The 18991-nt window shown below is 41.9% G+C and overlaps 1 protein-coding gene and 1 long non-coding RNA gene across 4 annotated transcripts in view; one reads left to right on the forward strand and one right to left on the reverse strand.

Annotated features, from left to right (window-relative positions):
* Positions 1–1707: 1707 nt before the first annotated feature.
* Positions 1708–7902, reverse strand: LOC112678513 (uncharacterized). The gene is made up of 3 exons (XR_003147624.3): positions 7772–7902; positions 5899–6673; positions 1708–3379 (listed from the first exon to the last, which is right to left on the reverse strand). It is a non-coding gene; the product is annotated as an uncharacterized LOC112678513 (long non-coding RNA).
* Positions 7903–8230: 328 nt separating this feature from the next.
* NKAIN3 (sodium/potassium transporting ATPase interacting 3) overlaps positions 8231–18991 on the forward strand; it is a 612786-nt gene continuing 602025 nt past the window's right edge. For all 3 annotated transcript variants that reach the window (XR_003147623.3, XM_025477827.3, XM_025477828.3), the window contains exon 1: positions 8231–8380. Coding sequence is in view for 2 of the 3 variants with exons in the window: in XM_025477827.3 (XP_025333612.1) it covers positions 8327–8380 (54 nt within the window). In the remaining variant the exon portion in view is untranslated. The remainder of the gene's footprint in view (positions 8381–18991) is intronic.

Raw genomic sequence — 18991 nt, forward strand, 5'->3', positions numbered from 1 at the left:
TTATCCTTCCTGCCAAAAGGAGTAGAGACATAAAGGCTCCCCGTCCCCTTCCAAATTAGAACTCATAGATGGAATTGAACTCTGCCAAATGGAGAAAGAAGCCCTCGTTGGAGATATAAGGGACTGAGAGAGGCAAGCAGGAGAAAACTGTTCTCAGAAGCAACTTTTTCTGAATACAAATGATAATAACTTTGTATTGAAAATGGAATTTGAACTTCACACAAGCAGAGACAGAATTTTTGGCACAAGGGCAAGATTACTCATTGGAGATCATCACGATACAGAATATCTAGAAGTAGGCCTGGCATAATCCATCAGTGTTAGAAGAGAAACATGGATGCAACCAAAACAGAGAGTTTTTATAGTCACCTCTTACTAAGAGCGTTCCTAATACTTAGCGAGGAAATAAATTCATGTCAGCACTCCCACTGTGTAAAATCTCTATATGTGGTATGTTGTGATGCTTGGTTTAATGATCATGGGTTATATGCAGTTCTGATCCTATATTGTGCATGAAATCATTATCTGCCAGTCTTTTTTATCTTCATAAAATCAAGATTTGAAGAATCCTTCAAATTGTTTTCATCTATAAAAAATGGGAGTGAATCCTACTGATTATTTGTTCAAGATGCTGGTGCCAACAATGGAAGATTAGGAGAGTGTCACAGTCTTAATTTGGGCTTTTATGGAAGCAGACTGTTGGATGAGAATTCAAATGCAAGTGCAAGCAGGTTGTTTGGGAGATAATTCCTGGAAACCACAGCAGAGGAGTGTGGATGTGAAACCAAGGGGAAGGGCCAATAAAAGGCAGACTATGAAATATATTATTCCCATGGGCTGCTGAAGCTGGGAAACTCTGGAAATGGTATAGAATGTGCACCTCGGAGTCATCTTCTCCAAGGGCCCAGGCAGCTAAGGTCTTTACATACCAACTCCTAACGTTTGGCATTCCAGAGTTGCTCTTGGGAGGTGATGTTTCCAGAACTGCAGACTGCTCTGAATAAGTATTGGCACTGCCAGGAGGAAATTGGAGCCATGTGCACTGAAATGGTAGGAGCAAAAGGATGGGAATGAGACAGCCAGAGCGCCTCTTCTAAACCCCTATTGGATGCCGTCTTAACAAGGCTTTTTCTAAACTAGATGTACTGCTTGGGGAAATTACTTTTGTGCATTTCCCACTCTGTCCCAGCACCAATGATATGGCCACAAAGCTGAGTACCTGTTTGCAGGTAGTCAAGGTTGTTTATGACCACGAATTGGACTTCTACTTTTAATTTTAATCAATTTATTTTTATATATGACTCACATTAAAAATTGAACTATGTTTCCACCTGTACTCAAAATCTGTCAGTTCCTTACCACTGCTCAGTATACACAAACTGTGGAAATCATTCTAGGCAAATCTGAAAGAAAAGGACACTGTATAATAAAATGTGCCCTCCTCTGGTAATTTTTTTTTTTTTTTAATTTTAGGTTTTTTCTTCCGTGGTGATTTGCATCTCTTTACATGAGACCATGGCCTTACTGAGGGCACATTTGGGACCTAGTGAATGCAGACGGAATCTATGCTAATTGGCCTTGAATGCCATTCCTAATTTTCAAGACTGCCTCAGAATATCACAGCGATCTTCCTAATGACTATTCATTTTTGCTCTCTACCAATTATATTTTCTTATTTTGCCATTCAGAAAATAAAGGCAAACTATATGATTGTACTATCTTTATTGTTTAAAAATGTCTAGATTTCTTAAATAAAAATGCATGGGAAAAAGCAAAAGCTGGTTCAACGTGAATTGTAAGCTTGTATCACTGATTTAAAAAATAACACAAATATATATTTATGTGCACTGGTATAATTTTGAGGGATTTTATATGCATATTAAATTACCATGGACAAATAAAAAAACCATCATTCATATATTTCTAAAAAAGAATTCGCTCTACATTAGCATGAGCCAATGTACTTTATGTTAGGTTTTATATTTCTGACGGACAACTTGTTCAGTACTCTATATGCCTGCTTTACATGTGTAACACATTTTATGTGATTGTTTCTTGTTTTTAATGATTTATTTTGGAATAGTCTTAGCTTACAAAAAGGTGCCAAAGTAAATCAGAGAGATCTCATATATTTTCCTCAGTGTTACCATCATACATAAGCATTATACAATAATATGAGACTGATCCTTAAAACAGACAAGAGTTGAGGAGACTCTAAGGGTTCATTATCTTAGAGACGTATTCTCTCCATATACGGTACTGCAATGGGCTTAAAACTGGGAGAAAAAAATAAAAGTGTTCTCTTTAATTTGGAACACTTAATGCAATCCAAGATATATAGGCAGATTGATAGATGTATCAATACACATATGTACAGAAACATGGTGGTGGTGTCAGGATTCAACTAAGACTCAGTATTAATGTTTTCTTTTTACTTAGAGTTATGCTACCTTTCCTCTTCCTTTGTTACTGTCAATTGTTGGGGGTCTAGCTAAGTCACTGTGCAGAAAATTCTGATCTGATCTTCTAGAACCTTGAGAAAAACAGAGGGCAGGGGAGCAAATGTTAATAGTAGGAAGGAAGTGTTTGTCTCCAATTTGAGGACTCTGACATAAGAGGCACACAGCAATGTTTGTTGCATAGAAGTCAACAATAGTTGCCAATACTCAGCAGTAGATTAAATGGTGAGAAAAGCTTGAATTTGTCGGTGTCAGTTGGGGCTGCTCAGCGCATGACATTAGAAAAACTCTAAATGCACTGCAATACTAATTATGATAATAGCAACAACACAATCAGTGTTGTTCGACCGCTGAAGAGTTATGATAGATAAATATTAATTGAGGCTTATTTTTTTACCCAAACAAATTAAAAAGATGTTGCTTGGTTATCCCATTCACATTTTAAAACTGGTTATTACCAACATTTCTTGAAGCAAAATATACAAAAGAATTTCCTTATTCTTTCTCTTTCATAATTCGTGCATCCTTCAGGCTTTGCAGTGGCCTTCAAAACTCCCATACCATATATCCATCTCCCACTTCTTTCTCACTTCACCTCCCAATAAAACAGGCCTTGGGGGATCACTTTTAAATGCTGTGATGTAAAGTGCTTACAGTAGCAGGAAGTGTCTCTCTCCTCAGGGAGAAAAGGAATATTGAAATGATAACTGCCACCTCTCCCCTTGCCCCCAACATTCTGGCACATTCACTGCTATGCATAACACGAATCACTTCTAACTCCACAGGCGTTGGGCAGCACACAGATGTACTGAAGCCTTCACAGCCATGCTTCAAACTCTCCACACGCATGTCTCCAATTTTGTTTCAGTGTAAACTTGATTTTTGCTCCAACTGAGCGGCCATTCAAACAAAATGCTGAACTAGAAGACAAAAAGAAAGAAAGAAAGAAAGAAAGAAAGAAGAAAGAAAGAAAGAAAGAAAGAAAGAAAGAAAGAAGAAGAAAGAAAGAAAGAAAGAAAGAAAGAAAGAAGAAAGAAAGAAAGAAAGAAAGAAAGAAGAAAGAAAGAAAGAAAGAAAGAAAGAAAGAAAGAAAGAAAGAAAGAAAAAATTAAGGAAGCACATTTATTCCTTCGAGCTCAGATCTCCAGTCCTAATACAGTTGACCCTTGAACAACACAGGTTTCAACTATAGGGAACTGCTTACACTCAGATTCTTTACAGTATAGTACTGTCAGTGTATTTTCTCCTCATGATTTTCTTAATGACATTTTCTTTTCTCTAGCTTAGTTCATTGTAAGTATATAGTATATATCACATACAATATATTTGTTAACCAACTATTTATGTTATCACTTCTGATAACAGTGTTCTTGCTGTTAGAGGCTTCTGATCAACAGTGAGCTATTAGTCAAAAACTGGGGTGCCTTGGTGGCTCAGTTGGTTAAGCATCTGATTCTTGCTTTTGGCACAAGTCATGATCTCATGTGTCCTGGGATCAAGCCCCGACAGGCTCCGAGCTCAACGTGGAGTCTGCTTGAAGATTCTCTCCCTCTGCTCCTTCCCCCTATTGCCCAATTCTGCTTTCTCTCTCAAATAAATAAATATATCTTTTAAAAAGTTGTACTTGGATTTTTGACTGTGTAAGGGGTCAGTGCCCAACCCTTGTGTTGTTCAAGGGACGACTGTGTTTGAAAGTCCTATGAAATTTAGAAACCTGCACTTCCAGGTCTGGTCTCTAGATGTGCTCCCTCCCACTCAATCCTCTTACTCTTGGTATAGATGATTTGATTCTCTCTGGACTTTAAGGAAGATGAGGGTAGTCTCCCAAAAGGAATTTTATTAGGGGCATCTCCCTGGCTGGCTCAGTCAGAAGAGCATGGAACTCTTGATCTTGTGAATTTGAACCCCACATTGGGTGTAGAGATTACTTAAGTAAATTAAAAAAAAATTAAAAAGGGGGGGATTTTACTAAGAAACTGAGAAAAAAGGGCAGCCCGGGTGGCTCAGTGGTTTAGAGCTGCCTTCAGCCAGGGTGTGATCCTAGAGTCCTGGGGTTGAGTCCCGCATCAGGCTCCCTGCATGGAGCCTGCTTCTCCCTCTGCCTCTATCTTTGTCTCTCATGAATAAATAAATAAAATCTTTTTTAAAAAAAGAAAGAAACTGAGAAAAAAATGAAAGAAAAAAACATAGACTAGAATATCCTATATGTATGTATATACACATATGTTTAGTACTTACTATATATACTACATTTATGTGTGTATAAATATACACGTATACACGATGTGGGAAGTATGATGCTAAATATATGCATTATTATAAATTAACATTATTTTTGAGTGGAAGAGGCAGGAAATTATAAAGTAAACCAATCACTGTTTTGGATAAAAACGCAATTGAGTGACTGGAGTGTTATTTCAGACAGTGTGGTCAGTGAGGCCTCTCTGAGACGTGACATTAGCCTGAGACCTGCGTGAGGCGAAGGTACAAGACACATGTGGATGGAAAATAAAGAACAACATAAGGCTTAGTCCTGTGGGCAAGTCATACCATCATACCCACTTACATAGGCAAGGTAGACTAATGGAAACTGACTGACTTCTCTGAGATTCTATAGCTAGGAAGTGGCATAACCAACCCCACACTGGATCAGCTGTTCTACTTAGATTATCATTCCCTCCTCAATCAGCTTATCCACCATCCTCTCTAAGCCTCACCCTTTCCATTGTTCAGTCTTTGGCTACTGTCTTCTTCTCCCCCACCCAAGAGACAGGCAATTCTTCTTTTAAACCCTCCCTTACCCTCACAGAAAGAAAACACAGTGACAGCACTCAGTGCTAACTTTTCTCAGAGTGGGCTCTACTCCATTTACTCCTCTGCTTTCCCTTCCCATACCAAGCCCTTAAGGGGAAGTGAAGGAGTATATCACTTACCTTTGCAAACCTGACAACCAGCATGGCCCTTGACATAACAAGCAATGTGGAAATGAAGCAAGTATGACATATTGGAGGGTGGGATTGAGGAAGGAATGAAATGAAGGAAGGGAGGAAGATTTTTAGTTCATGAGGCAGTTAATTTAGAAAATGCGAGTAAGAAACTACAGAGACTTCACACAGTTTCTAGACTTGTTACTAGCATTGTCTTATCTTTGCTCCTTCCCTCTTCCTGTCTTTGAAAGCCAAATGCATTTTAACTGTCTTAAATGATTCAAGGAAGAAAGGCTGGGTCCATCAGTAGAGGGGGCAGTTGGAGAGGGAAAAGTACAGGAAGACTGTCTTGGTACCTGCATGGGTGGCATTGACTCTGGAGGGTAAAATCAATACAAATTACTATTCCTATTTCCTAGAGAGCAGTTGGCTCCAGTGCAGGTGTTACTTGGGTCCTAAGTTTCAGAGGCAACGGTGAGTGCATAAATCAAGGAGCTCTTGAGTCAGATTACCTGGCTTTGCCTTGCTGTTCATCTGGTCAGTAGCCATGAGACTCCCTGTTCCCATTTCCACATCTTTTTGCTGGAGATGCTCAAGATGGTACACCAATCTCCTAGGCTCTTGCGAGGATTAAGTAAGTGAATACTCATAAAGCACTTAGACTGGTGTCTGGTGCCTGGCAAGGATCCAGTTAGCTGCACATTTCATGCTTCCTCAGTAAGTAAATAAAATGATGACTAAAAAAAAATGTATATTTAGGTAAACATATGAAATGTGGAGAGAAGGAAGAGTCATCATGTTTATTATCATCATCCATCACAATCTCCAGAGATGAAGAGGGTGTGATAATTTTTGGAAGTTGTAGATAGACTTGATCATGTCTTTACCTTCTTCAGCTGCCTCCTACAGCTTTTGGAGGGGTTGATGCCTGAAATCTTCTGCACCATCGTCTAAAATATGCTAAATTATTTACATGCCAGGGTCCATTGTCCCCTATTTTCATTCATCATAAATCTCATGGTGGTTCCATTTATTGCGTATAAAAGAAATGCTGATCCTTGATGGCTTGATGTCTTAAAAGACTGGGTCAACAACAAAGGCTTCTGATTCCATTCATTTTCCCCTTCTCTGTGATAATGCACAGAAGTGGAAACTAAACAATGAATGCTTTTGGCCTTTTTATTGACCCAAATCCTGAGGTTATTATGTGTCCCTACTACAATTTCAAAGTTACCATGGAAAGATTTTTCTGGGAGCTGTAGCTGTTTTCAGTCATAAACATAGGTCCTGGAGGAACAGTTCAGAAAAAAAGGCAGTTAATTGCAAAACAACAACAACAACAACAACAACAAAAACCCCAACTCCCTTCAGTGCCTGAAGGAATGACCTGAGCAGAGTTTCCAAGTGTAGAGCGCATGTTTTAAACATGCAAAGACCGCATCCTTTTCCTGCTAACCTCCCACCAAGGACCCAGGAGGGCAGCAGTAGGTTAGAAACGGGGTTTCTGTGCCAAGTTCTGAAGGAAGCCTCTTCTGTGACAAATGGCCCGAGGCTTGCTCTCCGCTCCTCTAGCGTGCTCGAGCCACTTGCCTAGTTCTACCAGGTACAGCCAACGTGCCCGTGAAATTTGACTTTGGGCCCTGATGAACTCTGATCCTCTGCAGACCTCCTGCGCTCCGGTGTCGGGTGAGCCGGAGCCAGAGAGGCTCCCCGGGATTCGTGGGGAGTTAGTCCGGGATTTTAACTCTGCGGGACGAGGTCTTGTTTCCAAGCCCTTCTCAAACCATTTAATTTCCCCCGCGGAGGAGTCCTATCGTCCTCCCGGACATCTCCTCCGTTCCTAGAAAAAGCCGCGCGCGGTCCTCTGCCGCGCCTCCTCTCTCCTGCCTGGCGACAGCTCCAAAGCGCCTGGGCTGGGAACCCGGAGGCAGCTCCCCGCCCGGCGTCCCGGCTGCCCCCTGCGCTCCGAGCCCGCGCTCTCGCCGCCGCCGCCGCCGCCGCCGCCTCGCCTCCAGCAGGACCCACGCGGTCCAACTTTGGCTCCCGGGCGCCCTCGGGGCAAGCCGACTGCGGCGGCAGGAGCGACCCGGGCCCCGGCCCCGGCCCCGGCCCCGCGCGGCTGCGCTCCCCGCGCCGCGGAGGGGACCCGCCAGCGCAGCGCAGCGCAGCGCAACGCCCGCCCGCCCGCCCCCGGGACCCGCTTCCCCGGACCCCGAGCCCTCCCGGCTCCCACCGTCGCCACCTCTGGGGCCGCTCAGCGAAACGCAGTCCTCTCCCGGACACACGCCTCGGATCGCCCCCGCCCCCAGCCCCCAGCCCGGCCTCCCCAGTTACAGCGGCCGCCGAGGGGCTCCAGCCGCCGCCGCGGCAGCCGCCCCGACTCACGCTCATTCGTATTCATCCTCATCCTCATCCTCATCCTCATCCTCTCTCGCCCCCCGCCTCTCCCTCCAGAGACTCCTAAGCAGACAGGCCGAGCCTCCCCCGGGGCGCTCCCTTCATTCCTCGCCTCCCAGCGCCCCCGCCCCGCCCCGCCCCGCCGGCCCACCGCACTTTCCAGACGCCCACCTCATCCTCCCCTCCCCGGAGCAGACTTCCACCCACTCGCCATCTGTAGCCTCCCTTCCGCCCGCCCCGCCCGGCTCCCCCTCCCCGAGAAGCAGCCCGCACCGTGGGAGGCAGGGACCCCGCCAGACGCGCGGGGCGAGCGCGCCGGGCTGACCTCTGCCCGCCCGGGAAACCAACAAAGGCGGCGAGCGCCAGCCCGGACCCCGAGAGCGGCGAGCGGCGAGCGGCGAGCGGCGAGCGGCGGCCGGGGGCGGGCGAGCCGGGGCCGGGCCGGGCCGGGCGAGCTCCGGGCGGGGGCTGCTCCGGAGTCGGCAGCGGCGGCGGAGGACGCACACCTCTCCCCGCGCGCGCCGCTTGGACGCCGCCGGCACCATGGGCTGCTGCACCGGGCGCTGCTCGCTCATCTGCCTCTGCGCGCTGCAGCTGGTGAGTGCCCCGCGCGCCCCAGCCCCGGCCCCTCCGCCCACCCTCCGCCGACCCTCGGGCCGCACCTCCCGGCGCGGGGCGGGCGCGTGGGCCGGCCGCCCCCCCCGGCCCCCCCCGGCCCCCCCCCGGCCCCCTCCCGCCCCGCCGCCCCGCGCCCGGGCGCACAGCCCGCCGCCCTCGCCCGGCGGGAGGGCGCGGTCCCCGCCTTGGCCCCGCGCTCCGGGGGTCACGGCGCAGCCAGCGGGCGTCGCCCGGAGGTCCGGGGGCGGCTGCCCGCGCTCGGGAGAGGGAGCGAGCCGTCCCCGCCCCTGGGTCGGGCCGCCGGCCGAGCCCCCCCGCCTGCCCGCTCAAGTTTCCCCGGGGCTCGTGGGCTCTTTCTCCGCGGGAGGATTCCCGGTAACGTTGTTTAATAGAAGGCGCGTGCGAGTGCTCAGCTTCTGCGGAGACGGAAACAGCTTTAACTCGTAGTTAAGACTGGGTGATGCTCACCCTCGGAGGTTTGCGAGGATCCTTGGGTCTCCAGGAAGGAGGGCTGGGCTGGCAGCGTAGTTTCGAACAGGGTGTTCCAGCCCCAGCGCTTCCAGTGTCCCTTTAGATTTTGCTGAAATGTTGCATGTTCACAGCGACAGACTGACATTTGTCATCAGGGAGAGAAGGAGCACGGTGGCTTGCCGAGGCGGTGCACGTACCGGGAGGTGAGAGATCCAGAGTAAAGAAGGGAGAGGCTCTCCTGTCGGGGTGGGGGGGACGCTTTTCTAAGGTACGTCCCATTGGGACCTAGCCGGGCCCCGTGTTCTCTTGTAGTCACTTGAGGTCAAGGCTGCAGACCCATCGTGTTAGCCTTTTGTGTGTGAGAGGGTCATAGACATCTCTTTTTACACTTAAATTCTGTGGATGCCCTGGCAAGCGATCTTCGAAGTGTTGTTTGTTTTTCAAAGTCACAGACATTACCTGGCGCATTTTGACTAGCAAGGGGAAAAGCTTTCCGGTGAACTTTACCCGGTAATGTCAACTCTTGCAAACTCATTAACTGGGAGATGAAACAATGCTCCTTCTTGAATAGTTAGTCCTGGTTCCCATGAATGTATTAAAAGGCGTCCCTCTCCTCTTGCATCAGTGTTCCACTCTCCCATGAAAACCTCACTTCAGACGTGCCCTTCATTGTTTACATACTATGTTCATAATTTCTGTATTTATAGAGTTGCAATCAGTGGCAAGTTTTCTTTATGTCTATGAGACAGTCCCTTCTGTCCTGTAAAATAGGACACATTATACAGAATTTCTTGAAAAATAATTTTAAAATTCACCTGCATGTGAATGTTTTCTTTCACTAAGGAAGGTCATAGGATAATTTACATTTTGGTTATTAGAAATGAACGTGGCTTATAAAGTGAAAACACCGAATATTTAGTCAACTCCTGAATATGCAAGTATGTCATTAGGCACGCTGGATTGGACAATGTATAATGGCATAATTCTTTCTGTTGTACACGGAAATTACACATAAGGGTTTTTGATGTGGTGGATTTATCAATAACAGTTGTGATTTCCTAAGTTGGTATTGTAATATTTGTGATGATAGTGTGGTTGGTGTTTCATCTCTCAGCCTGGAATGCCTCCACTGTCCACACACACCACCTCAATTGATACAAATGCAAATTACTCTTCAAAACTTATCTCATTATTCTGTCTTCTCTATGAAGTCTTCCCTGGTGCTCCAGGTAAAAATCAATCACTTCTTTTCCTTGAATTGCATAGCACTTTGCTTTTTTCCTCTGTTGGATCACATCTCATCATCTTAAATTATTTTATTTACCTATATCTCTCATCTCTAGACTGTAAGCAACCTGAGGATAAGGATTAAATATTATTCATCTTTGGAAACCTTGAGAATTCTTAAGAGGGCTCATATTAGGAGCTGAAATGTATTTGCTGAATGTTTGATAGTAATTAACATTTGCAATCCATGCAGGATTTTAGCATAAACTATTTTATTTTACTCCTAGAATTATCCTCTGAGGAAGGCACCCATGTCACTGGGTGGGAGATGAGGAAGGTGATACTCACAGAGTTAATTAAACAACTTTCCAAATCAGTGGTGTTCCCCTGGTAGAGACAGGGGTGATGGTAAACCTTTAATGATCAGATCTCAAACAAAACAAGTATATATTATATTACATATATTATTACATTATGATACTATATAATACAGTATGTCTAATGTATTTAAAGAACGTGTAGCACTCACTTGACAAATAATAATTAATAATATATGTCCTTTACTGTGAATTTTATATCGCCGGTATAATGCTGGCAGAAGCTTTCTGTTGAATTTGGTAAACGCTTGCTTCTATACCTCTGACATGAATGCTGAATGATGTTTTTATTTATTTTGACAAGTACTAGGAGAGTGAAACAAGGAAGCCAGTACTGGAATTTCACTCTATCAGTGATGTGACATTGGCTCACAATCTCAGAAGCCTCTGGGGTGAAATTCAAAACTGGGCCTCCCATACATGGAAAGCAAGGAGGGCCTGAAGAAAGAGGCAGGCCACTCCAGATTGGTAGGTGGCAGATTTCATAAGCAAGATAGTTTACATACCAAGTTGCTGCAAGATGAGTAGATCGCTGCCCCTGCCTACTAGAATCTTAAAAGTTTAAACAGACTCCTTAACTGGGTTCACTCATGTATATCATCTTGATGGTCTGAACAGCACATTGCTTTCTTAAGGCTCTATCCTTGAAATGACTCCCACGTTCATATGTTCCAAGGACAGGGGAAGGAGTAAAGAGGCTTGAATAAGTCTTGGTCCAGCTTAAGGGTCACCTGGCAGTCCCGTCCTCTCAATGACCATCTCCTTCAGCAGATTCTTTGCTGAATAAGGTAATCATTTTCGCATGCTGGAAAATTTCCTCAATTTTTTGTGTGTGCTATTGACAGGATAATGACTGGACACATTGTAGGTTCAATATGTATTATTAGAAAACACTCTCCATGGCCTTCCTAAGCCTAGATAATCAACGGAACAGAGTTACACCCTGATTTTTAGCATTTGCCAATTTCTTTGGTGCAAATATTCCCACCTTGGCCAGTTTGAAGTATACCATTACATATTTTTCTAGCTTACAGATAGAATAGGCATAAATAACCTCAAAAGCATGGTGAAAGTAAAACAGTAAAACAGGAAGGGATGCATTTTGAATATCTAGTACCTCTCTTTTACTATTATTTACTTAAATTGAAGTTTATATGATTTAATTGTTAATAGTGGCTCTATTTAACAACTGGCTCACAAAATCATAAAAATGTAACTGACTCTCTGAGCCAGTATAAGCCTATTCCAACATATTACAGGGTAAAACCGGTAAAAACCGGGTAAAAAGATCTAGTGTTGTTTCCACTGAAGCCAGCTGTCATTTTTTTTCCCTTTCATGTTTTTTTTTCTTTCTTTTTTTCTTTTTTCTTTTTTTTTTTTTTGTGCTCCCACCAACTGTTGGAAGTTGGAGGTTATGAAGCAGTAAATACGAGTGGGTGTTGAGAGGGGAATGGCATGTGGAAAACACATTTGCTGAAAAGAATCTACATGCTAATGACTAGGAGTAACTGTGCAGGTCATTAAAAGATGGCACATTAGCTCCTTCTAAAAGTTAAAGAAACAAGGGAAGGTTTTTATTATCTCATTCACATTTCCTCCAAACCCCACTCCAGAGTGAAACATCAGGTTGGGAATAAGAATTGGAGGGAACTCATTTACTGGCTCGTATATTTAGGTGAGCTTTGCTTTGCAAAATCTCAGTCTTTCTGTTTCCTTCTTTCTCTTGGCCATGTCCCATCATTCCTTTTTCTCCATGCTTCTACCCCTGAGCGAATTTGTGTGTTTGCCCCAGATTTTATATTCATGTTCTTAATTCTGCTACGTGAATTTAAAGATAAATTGAAAAGCCTGAACGTACATCCATAGAAGACTGTGCAAAGTAAATCCTTTCTGAAAAAGCAATTCACCACTGTGTAACAGACTCATCAAGTCACCTAAGAAGTTTTAAAAATATTTTTTGTAAGGATACTTTTCATTTTGCTTGTTTTAGAATAATGTGTATTCTGTTATCATGTATGCGTAATCTAAAAATAAAAAGGAACACCTGATTATATGCTCTTAGTAAATTATTTTTAATTAACACATTTAAAGAAGTCTTAATTGCATTTCTTAAAGTCTAAAATTGACTCCATGAGCCGCTTCAGAGCCATCTCCTTAGAGTCGCCCTAGTGAAGTGTTGAACTTATTAGGTTGGCAGAGCCTGTTCCCACAGAGCTTAAGACATTTTCTTGATATCACAGAGGTGACTTAAAGACACAGTCAACAGAATTTTTGTCTCTGGATGTTGTATTACCAGAGGAGATTTATTGCTCCTTGCATCACCTTATGGAAAGGTGACATCCATATGCCTTTTAGGCCTAATAATCAGTCATCAGTCAGGAACAAAATTCAAAACTTTTACTTTACATATCTGTCATAACAGACACTTGTAGAAGATTCATAGAAAACACACAGCTTTGAACACATTCATAGGCTGTATGTTTTTATTTTAGAGAACATATTCTCAACTTAAAACTAGTGTTGTTTTTTTCCTCACAGTGAGAACCAAGTTAACTTCCCCTCCATGCCACATTCAAGCTATCTTGTCATCACCAGTGACACAGTGATGCTGAGGTATAAGGTATTGAGAGGTGTCCAAATGATGATGGTGTAGTTGTGCTAACATGCTTTAAACTTAGTTTTGTGAAATATAGCACTCATCTGGCCTTGTATTTAGCAGTGGATGCATAGATATGTTTATTTACTATATGGATATACTGATACTTTTGTTCTAACATGTTTTTCATTTTATTAGCTTTTTCTTTTCTCCTGTGAAATATAACTCTTAATCAGTTAGTTTCCATTCTTTTTCTATATTGAAAAACTCTGGTTCATCTTATGAAACTTAGGAAAGGTTAGGGAAATCAAATTACGGCTAATAATGAGACTTGAGTTATAACATGGTTGCTGTTAAAATCCTTACAATATTCTGCATTAGCGATTTTTTTTTTTTTTTAGAAAATCCAGATCCATTTATAGCTGCTATTGAAGTATACATTCTGAGTATTGAATTTGCCTGGGAAATATTCTATTCTTACGGTCTTGTTATAGGTTAAATTGTGCCCCCCCCAAAAAAAAAATTCTTATTTTGAAGTCTTCACCTCTGGTAATTTAGAATTTGATCTTATTTGGAAAAGCGGTCGTTGCAGATGTAGTTAGATGAGGTCATATTGGAGTAGGATGCCCACCTAATCCATATGGCTGGTGTCCTTATGTAGAGGAGACATTTGGACACAGGTATGCACACAGGAAGAATGCCATATGACGAGGAAGGCAGAGGTTGGGTGATGGTTCTACAAGCCAAAGTTTGCCAGCAAACCACCAGAAGCTAGAACAGAGGCATGGAACAGATTCTCTCCCCTGACCCTCAGAAGAAACGACCCTGCCAAAACCTTGATATTAGTCTAGTCTCTGTATAATCTAGCCTCCAGAACTATGAAACCATATAATTTCTGTGGCTTAAGTCACTCAGTTACTGGTATTGTATCACTACAACCCTAGCAAACTAATACTGATCCCCTTTTTTTTCCCCCCTTAGGACATTAATCACACGTTTCTTTGTTTTTGTCTCTTTGTATGTGTGCTAATTCTTTTACTGGATTTTAAGAGCACAAAGGACAAAGACTTTGATTTACTCACAGAATCTTCCACTATACCCTACAAAGGGTAAGCACTCAGTAAATATTTGGAGAATAAATTAATGCATAAATGAATAGCTAAACTATATTGAATTTTTTTAATGTGCCAGGCATTGTTTTAGCCACTTTATGTCTATGAAATCATATCATTCTCACAACCAATCATTTTAGAGATTCAGAAATTAAGACAAAGAGAATTTGAGTAACATGCCCAGAGCCATACAGGTGAAACCAGGGTTCAGATTTGAGTCTGCACTGTTTACACTGTTGCATGCTTCCTGTACTTGAAATAATCAACAACGTTCAACAAATATTCACAGAGTCCCTCAGCACTGAGTGTAGCAGTATGAATTATATCTGAGGGCTGAGGGGCTGTCAATAGATATGTACACAAAGATGATCTAATCACAGATGTTGTTAAAATGTCATTAAGGAGAAGAAAATTGTATCATTTCGATGGGGTGGTCAGGACGACTTCCCAGTATTTGGGAGCTAAGTCTGAAAGAATGACCAGGAGTCAGTCATGCAAAGAGAGGGGAACCATTCTCAGCAGAGGAAACCAAATGAGCAAGGTCTCCAGTTTTAAAAGAGCGTGATATGTCTCTAGATATGCAGGAGTCCACTGTGGCTAGAGTGCAGTATGAGAGAGTGAGTGCTGTCAGATGGCATTGGCCACATGTTGTGATACCTGACTTTGTCTACGGAGCAAAGTGGATCCATTGGAGCATTTTAAATAGAGTCATGCCATCATCTGACTTACATTTCAAAATACTCTCACTTCTGAGTACGGATTAGAGGGAAACCAGAGGAAATGGGAGACAGGATGCTCTTCTGTTATTCTGAGCTAGAGATAATGCGAGTCAGGCACATGTCATAACAGAACAGATGGAGAGAAGATGGACTTGAGACATGCTTTAGGAGATAGGAAGCCTAGGACTCACTGATCTACACATCTTGTATAACAGAATATATATAATTGGCGTTTTTACTGAAAGTAAGAGAATTGGGTGTTATGGGGGTGGAGGTGGAGCAGAAGTTTTTGTCTAGAGCCATAAAGGTTCGGTTTTAGACACTTTGAGATTCTGATACCTAAGGCCAAGTAACTGTAAGGTTTATGAGCTTGGAACTCAGAGAGTAAGACTGAACCAAATATTCAGAATTGAGAATCATGAGCAATATTGGTATTTAAAGCCCTAGATAAGATCAGGAAAGGGAGAGGGAGAGGGGAGCTAGAGGGAGTGAGGGAAGGAGAGGGGGGAGGGAGAGGGGGAAGAGGAGAGAAAGAGAAAATAAGGATAGATGAGAATAGAACCAGAAACAGGACTCAAAGTTGTAAAACCTCTGAGATAATGGAAATGAGCAAAGTGCACCAAATGGGAGTATTTGATATACCTGTGTTATTTTATTCTTCACAAAATGTCAAGTCGTATTGATTTTTTAGAAATTTTCCCCAATTTTAATAAATCATTTTCATTCTGGTCACTTCTGTGTGGATTTTTGTTTTGCCTAGATTTCTTTTTTTGTTTTGTTTTCTCCGAAGAGGATAATCCTTATCATAAGATTTTGAGAAATAAATTACTTTCTATCCCCAGAACTTCATTAGTGCTTTCTACTTTAAAAACATGAACTACTTTGTTCATATTTTTCACCATTCTGTCACAGATTTTTCAATGTATGTTTTGGGCATATAGGAAGAATTTGAACAATTATCCAGATTATATAAGGAAGAATTTCAAATGCTTTCAACATAAGAAATTTTGGCTTAATATTACTTACGATTTGGGTATTAGAGACAAAATGCACATTAATATAAACTTTGCATACTTTCTTGACAAGAGTTTGCACGAGTGAGCAAAATATAGAACAGATCTATATATGTATATTTTGACTGTTTTCTTAAGCACTTGTTTTTGTCGGATGGAGTATGTTTTGCTTAAAATAACAGGATTTCAAGTACTTAATAACAATTACTTATTAAAGATGAAAACAGAAAACAGACAGAAAACATAAAATTTGAGGGCTTTTAAAAACAAGATGACAAACAATAGAAGAATGTACCTTCCTTTCTCCCAAGGCCCCAGTGTCCAAATGGAACAATAAGAGTGCTGGGAAGAAAAAAATGGAGCAGACAGATGACCAGCAAGATTGAAGTGTCCAGGGGGCTATGAAGCAGGGTGTATTGGGAAGAGCAGGACCTTAATCTAAGGTAGAGGTTTTGTGCACTGCACAGACGAGTGCTCTGTGTTGAGCTGAAATCTGGCACTTGTTCTGCTTGCCACAAGGGGAGCCCTGGCATGGGGCTGCAAAATTGGGAGCCTTTATTTTGGCATTTTTAGAATTAGCTGCCTAATGTCATTGTGGAGATGATATGGAATAGGAGAATAAATATATTAATTTTTTAAAAGATTTTATTTATTTATTCATGAGAGACACAGAGAGAGAGAGAGAGAGAGGCAGAGACATAGGCAGAGGGAGAAGCAGGTTCCCTGCAGGGAGCACAATGTGGGACTCTATCCCAGGACCCTGAGATCACGCCCTGAGCCAAAGGCAGCCGCTCAACCACTGAGCCACCAGGTGCCCAATATATTAATTGTTTTGAAAGGAAAGCTGACTCATGGGCAAGTTAGGTTTTCTTGTAGTTTTGACAGCAATGAGATGGTGAAAAAAAACTGCAAATGATTATTTTTTAATTGCTTATTTTGATTTTCTTGTAATACTTTTTATGTTACACTTGTAGGTAATTTCAACGTTAAAAGGTGAGACTTTCCAAACATAATTTTGAAGGTGTTCTGAACGTCAGTTTTAGGGAGATTATTTGGCAAATATTTGATAATGTTCAAGTGGATCTTCTTCCTTGGGTGCATCAAAAATTCATGCTTTTAATCCCCATTAACACTAATTGGTATTAATGTGTGTGAATCTTCATACATTTACAACAGAATATAACATTAGACCAAAAGATAACACTCTATCAATGATTATTATTCAAAATGCCAGTTAAATGGTAGTACAAACAAATGACACATTGCACAAACTAATTTACATTTTTAATTTGGTACATTTTGCAAAGATACTAAAATAAAATGGGACACAGGCCCTAAATCCCTTTAAAAGAACATTTTTTTGTCTTACGCTCTAGGTAGGGAATTGGAGAACATATATTTTAACATGGGCATTAACAGTTCTTGTGGAAGTATCGCATCTTTACTTGATGCCATAGGAAAGTGAAACTTTTGAACTAGTAGGTTACTGTTGTGTTCGGTGCTGGTAAGAGAATCCCCAGTTCCTTGATTTGGAGGAAAAACATCTACCTATTCACAAAGATATAAAGGTGAGGGCCCAGTGGGTAACAAGGGTCAGAAGTACTGACGAGGACTCTGATGATCAGAATTCGATGGTCCCTTGTGAAGGGAACCAGGGCAAGATCATGGCGGTGTTAATGATCTTGTTCCTTTTTTCTTTTCTGCATTGAGGACAATTTTTTTAGCATGGTTTTCCTGATTGATTGTATTTCAGAATTATAAAGTAGAATTAAGTGTTTGAGTTTTTTCACTGCACTCCCCTCACACATACTTGCATTATGAATGCTTTACTATGAACACCCGGTTCCTTTATTAACAAGAGGTATTGGAATAGGATTTTTGCTATCAGATTCTCGTAAGAGATGTGACGTCAATGGATATGATGATAAGTCGTAAATATATTTCTGATGGTTTCTCTCTATTCCAGTAATTAGAGTCATGGCTGTACTTCGCTATTGATTAATATGTAATATAATAAGTACTTGCATGTGGGAAGCCCTAGGCGATAGAGGTTGATTGGTTAAATCGGTTAATTAAGGTACGAAGAAGAATGCTCTATACTCAGGTTTTGTTTCCTGTACTGATAACCAGCTGTAACTGATCATAATTAAGATAACAGGAAATATAAAATTCTCATTAGTGCAACTCTTTTTCAATTTGTATTTAAAATATAAATTCTTGATGAGGGAACTCTTGCAAGTGCTAGTTTATGAAAGGTAATATATCTTCGATTTGAGGAGTCCTTGAGAAATGATCTAGAACTGTCTTCAGCACCATGGCAGGACTAAGCAGAATTCTTCAATACTGAAGACTCTCTTCTTGATTCTTAAATATCTCTGCGACTGGAATTTTTTTCCGTTAGGAAAGTCATCCTTATGTTTAAATTGAATTTCTTGTGCTTGGATTCCTAGCTTCTCTTCTATGCACGTGCTTTTTATCTGGATGAGGAATAGTGGATGGAGGCAGAGGTCAGGAGCTGGCTAGTACCAGCTGGGGAGAGTTCACCATTACATTTCTACAAATTCTGCGAGCCCGTTGTTAAACCTAGCCTTTGTTTAAAATTAATTGTATAAATTTTAAATTAAATAAAAAACTTAGCCCTTTCTGATTATTTTACCGCATTGTACTGTTACGTGTGCTATCCATTGTGTCTGTATGGTAGGCGTTCCGTATAGCAGTATGCTATTGAACTTCTCTTTCCAACTCTGCATCTAGTGAGATCATACTGGTAGCTAAAAATCTATTATATGGTGTAAGTATTTACATCAAGAAAACACACAATCATAAATCAGGCCCTTCTGTCACCCCTCAGAGCCAGACATTAAACATTTACCAGCATACTACTGGGCAGGGGCTTTCCTCAGAAGAAAGCCAATTTTCTTGTACAAGGAGGGACTGATTTATAAGCCCTTAATGTAACTAATTAATGCATGAATAGAAAGTATATTTCCTAACCTAAATGTTTTATTTATTGCCTTGAATACATTGGTAAAATTCTTTAAACATAATGGAGTTTTTATTCTCAAAAGTTCCAAT

Source organism: Canis lupus, chromosome 29, assembly GCF_003254725.2.
Source record: "Canis lupus dingo isolate Sandy chromosome 29, ASM325472v2, whole genome shotgun sequence".
NCBI classification, from domain to species: Eukaryota; Metazoa; Chordata; class Mammalia; order Carnivora; family Canidae; genus Canis; species Canis lupus.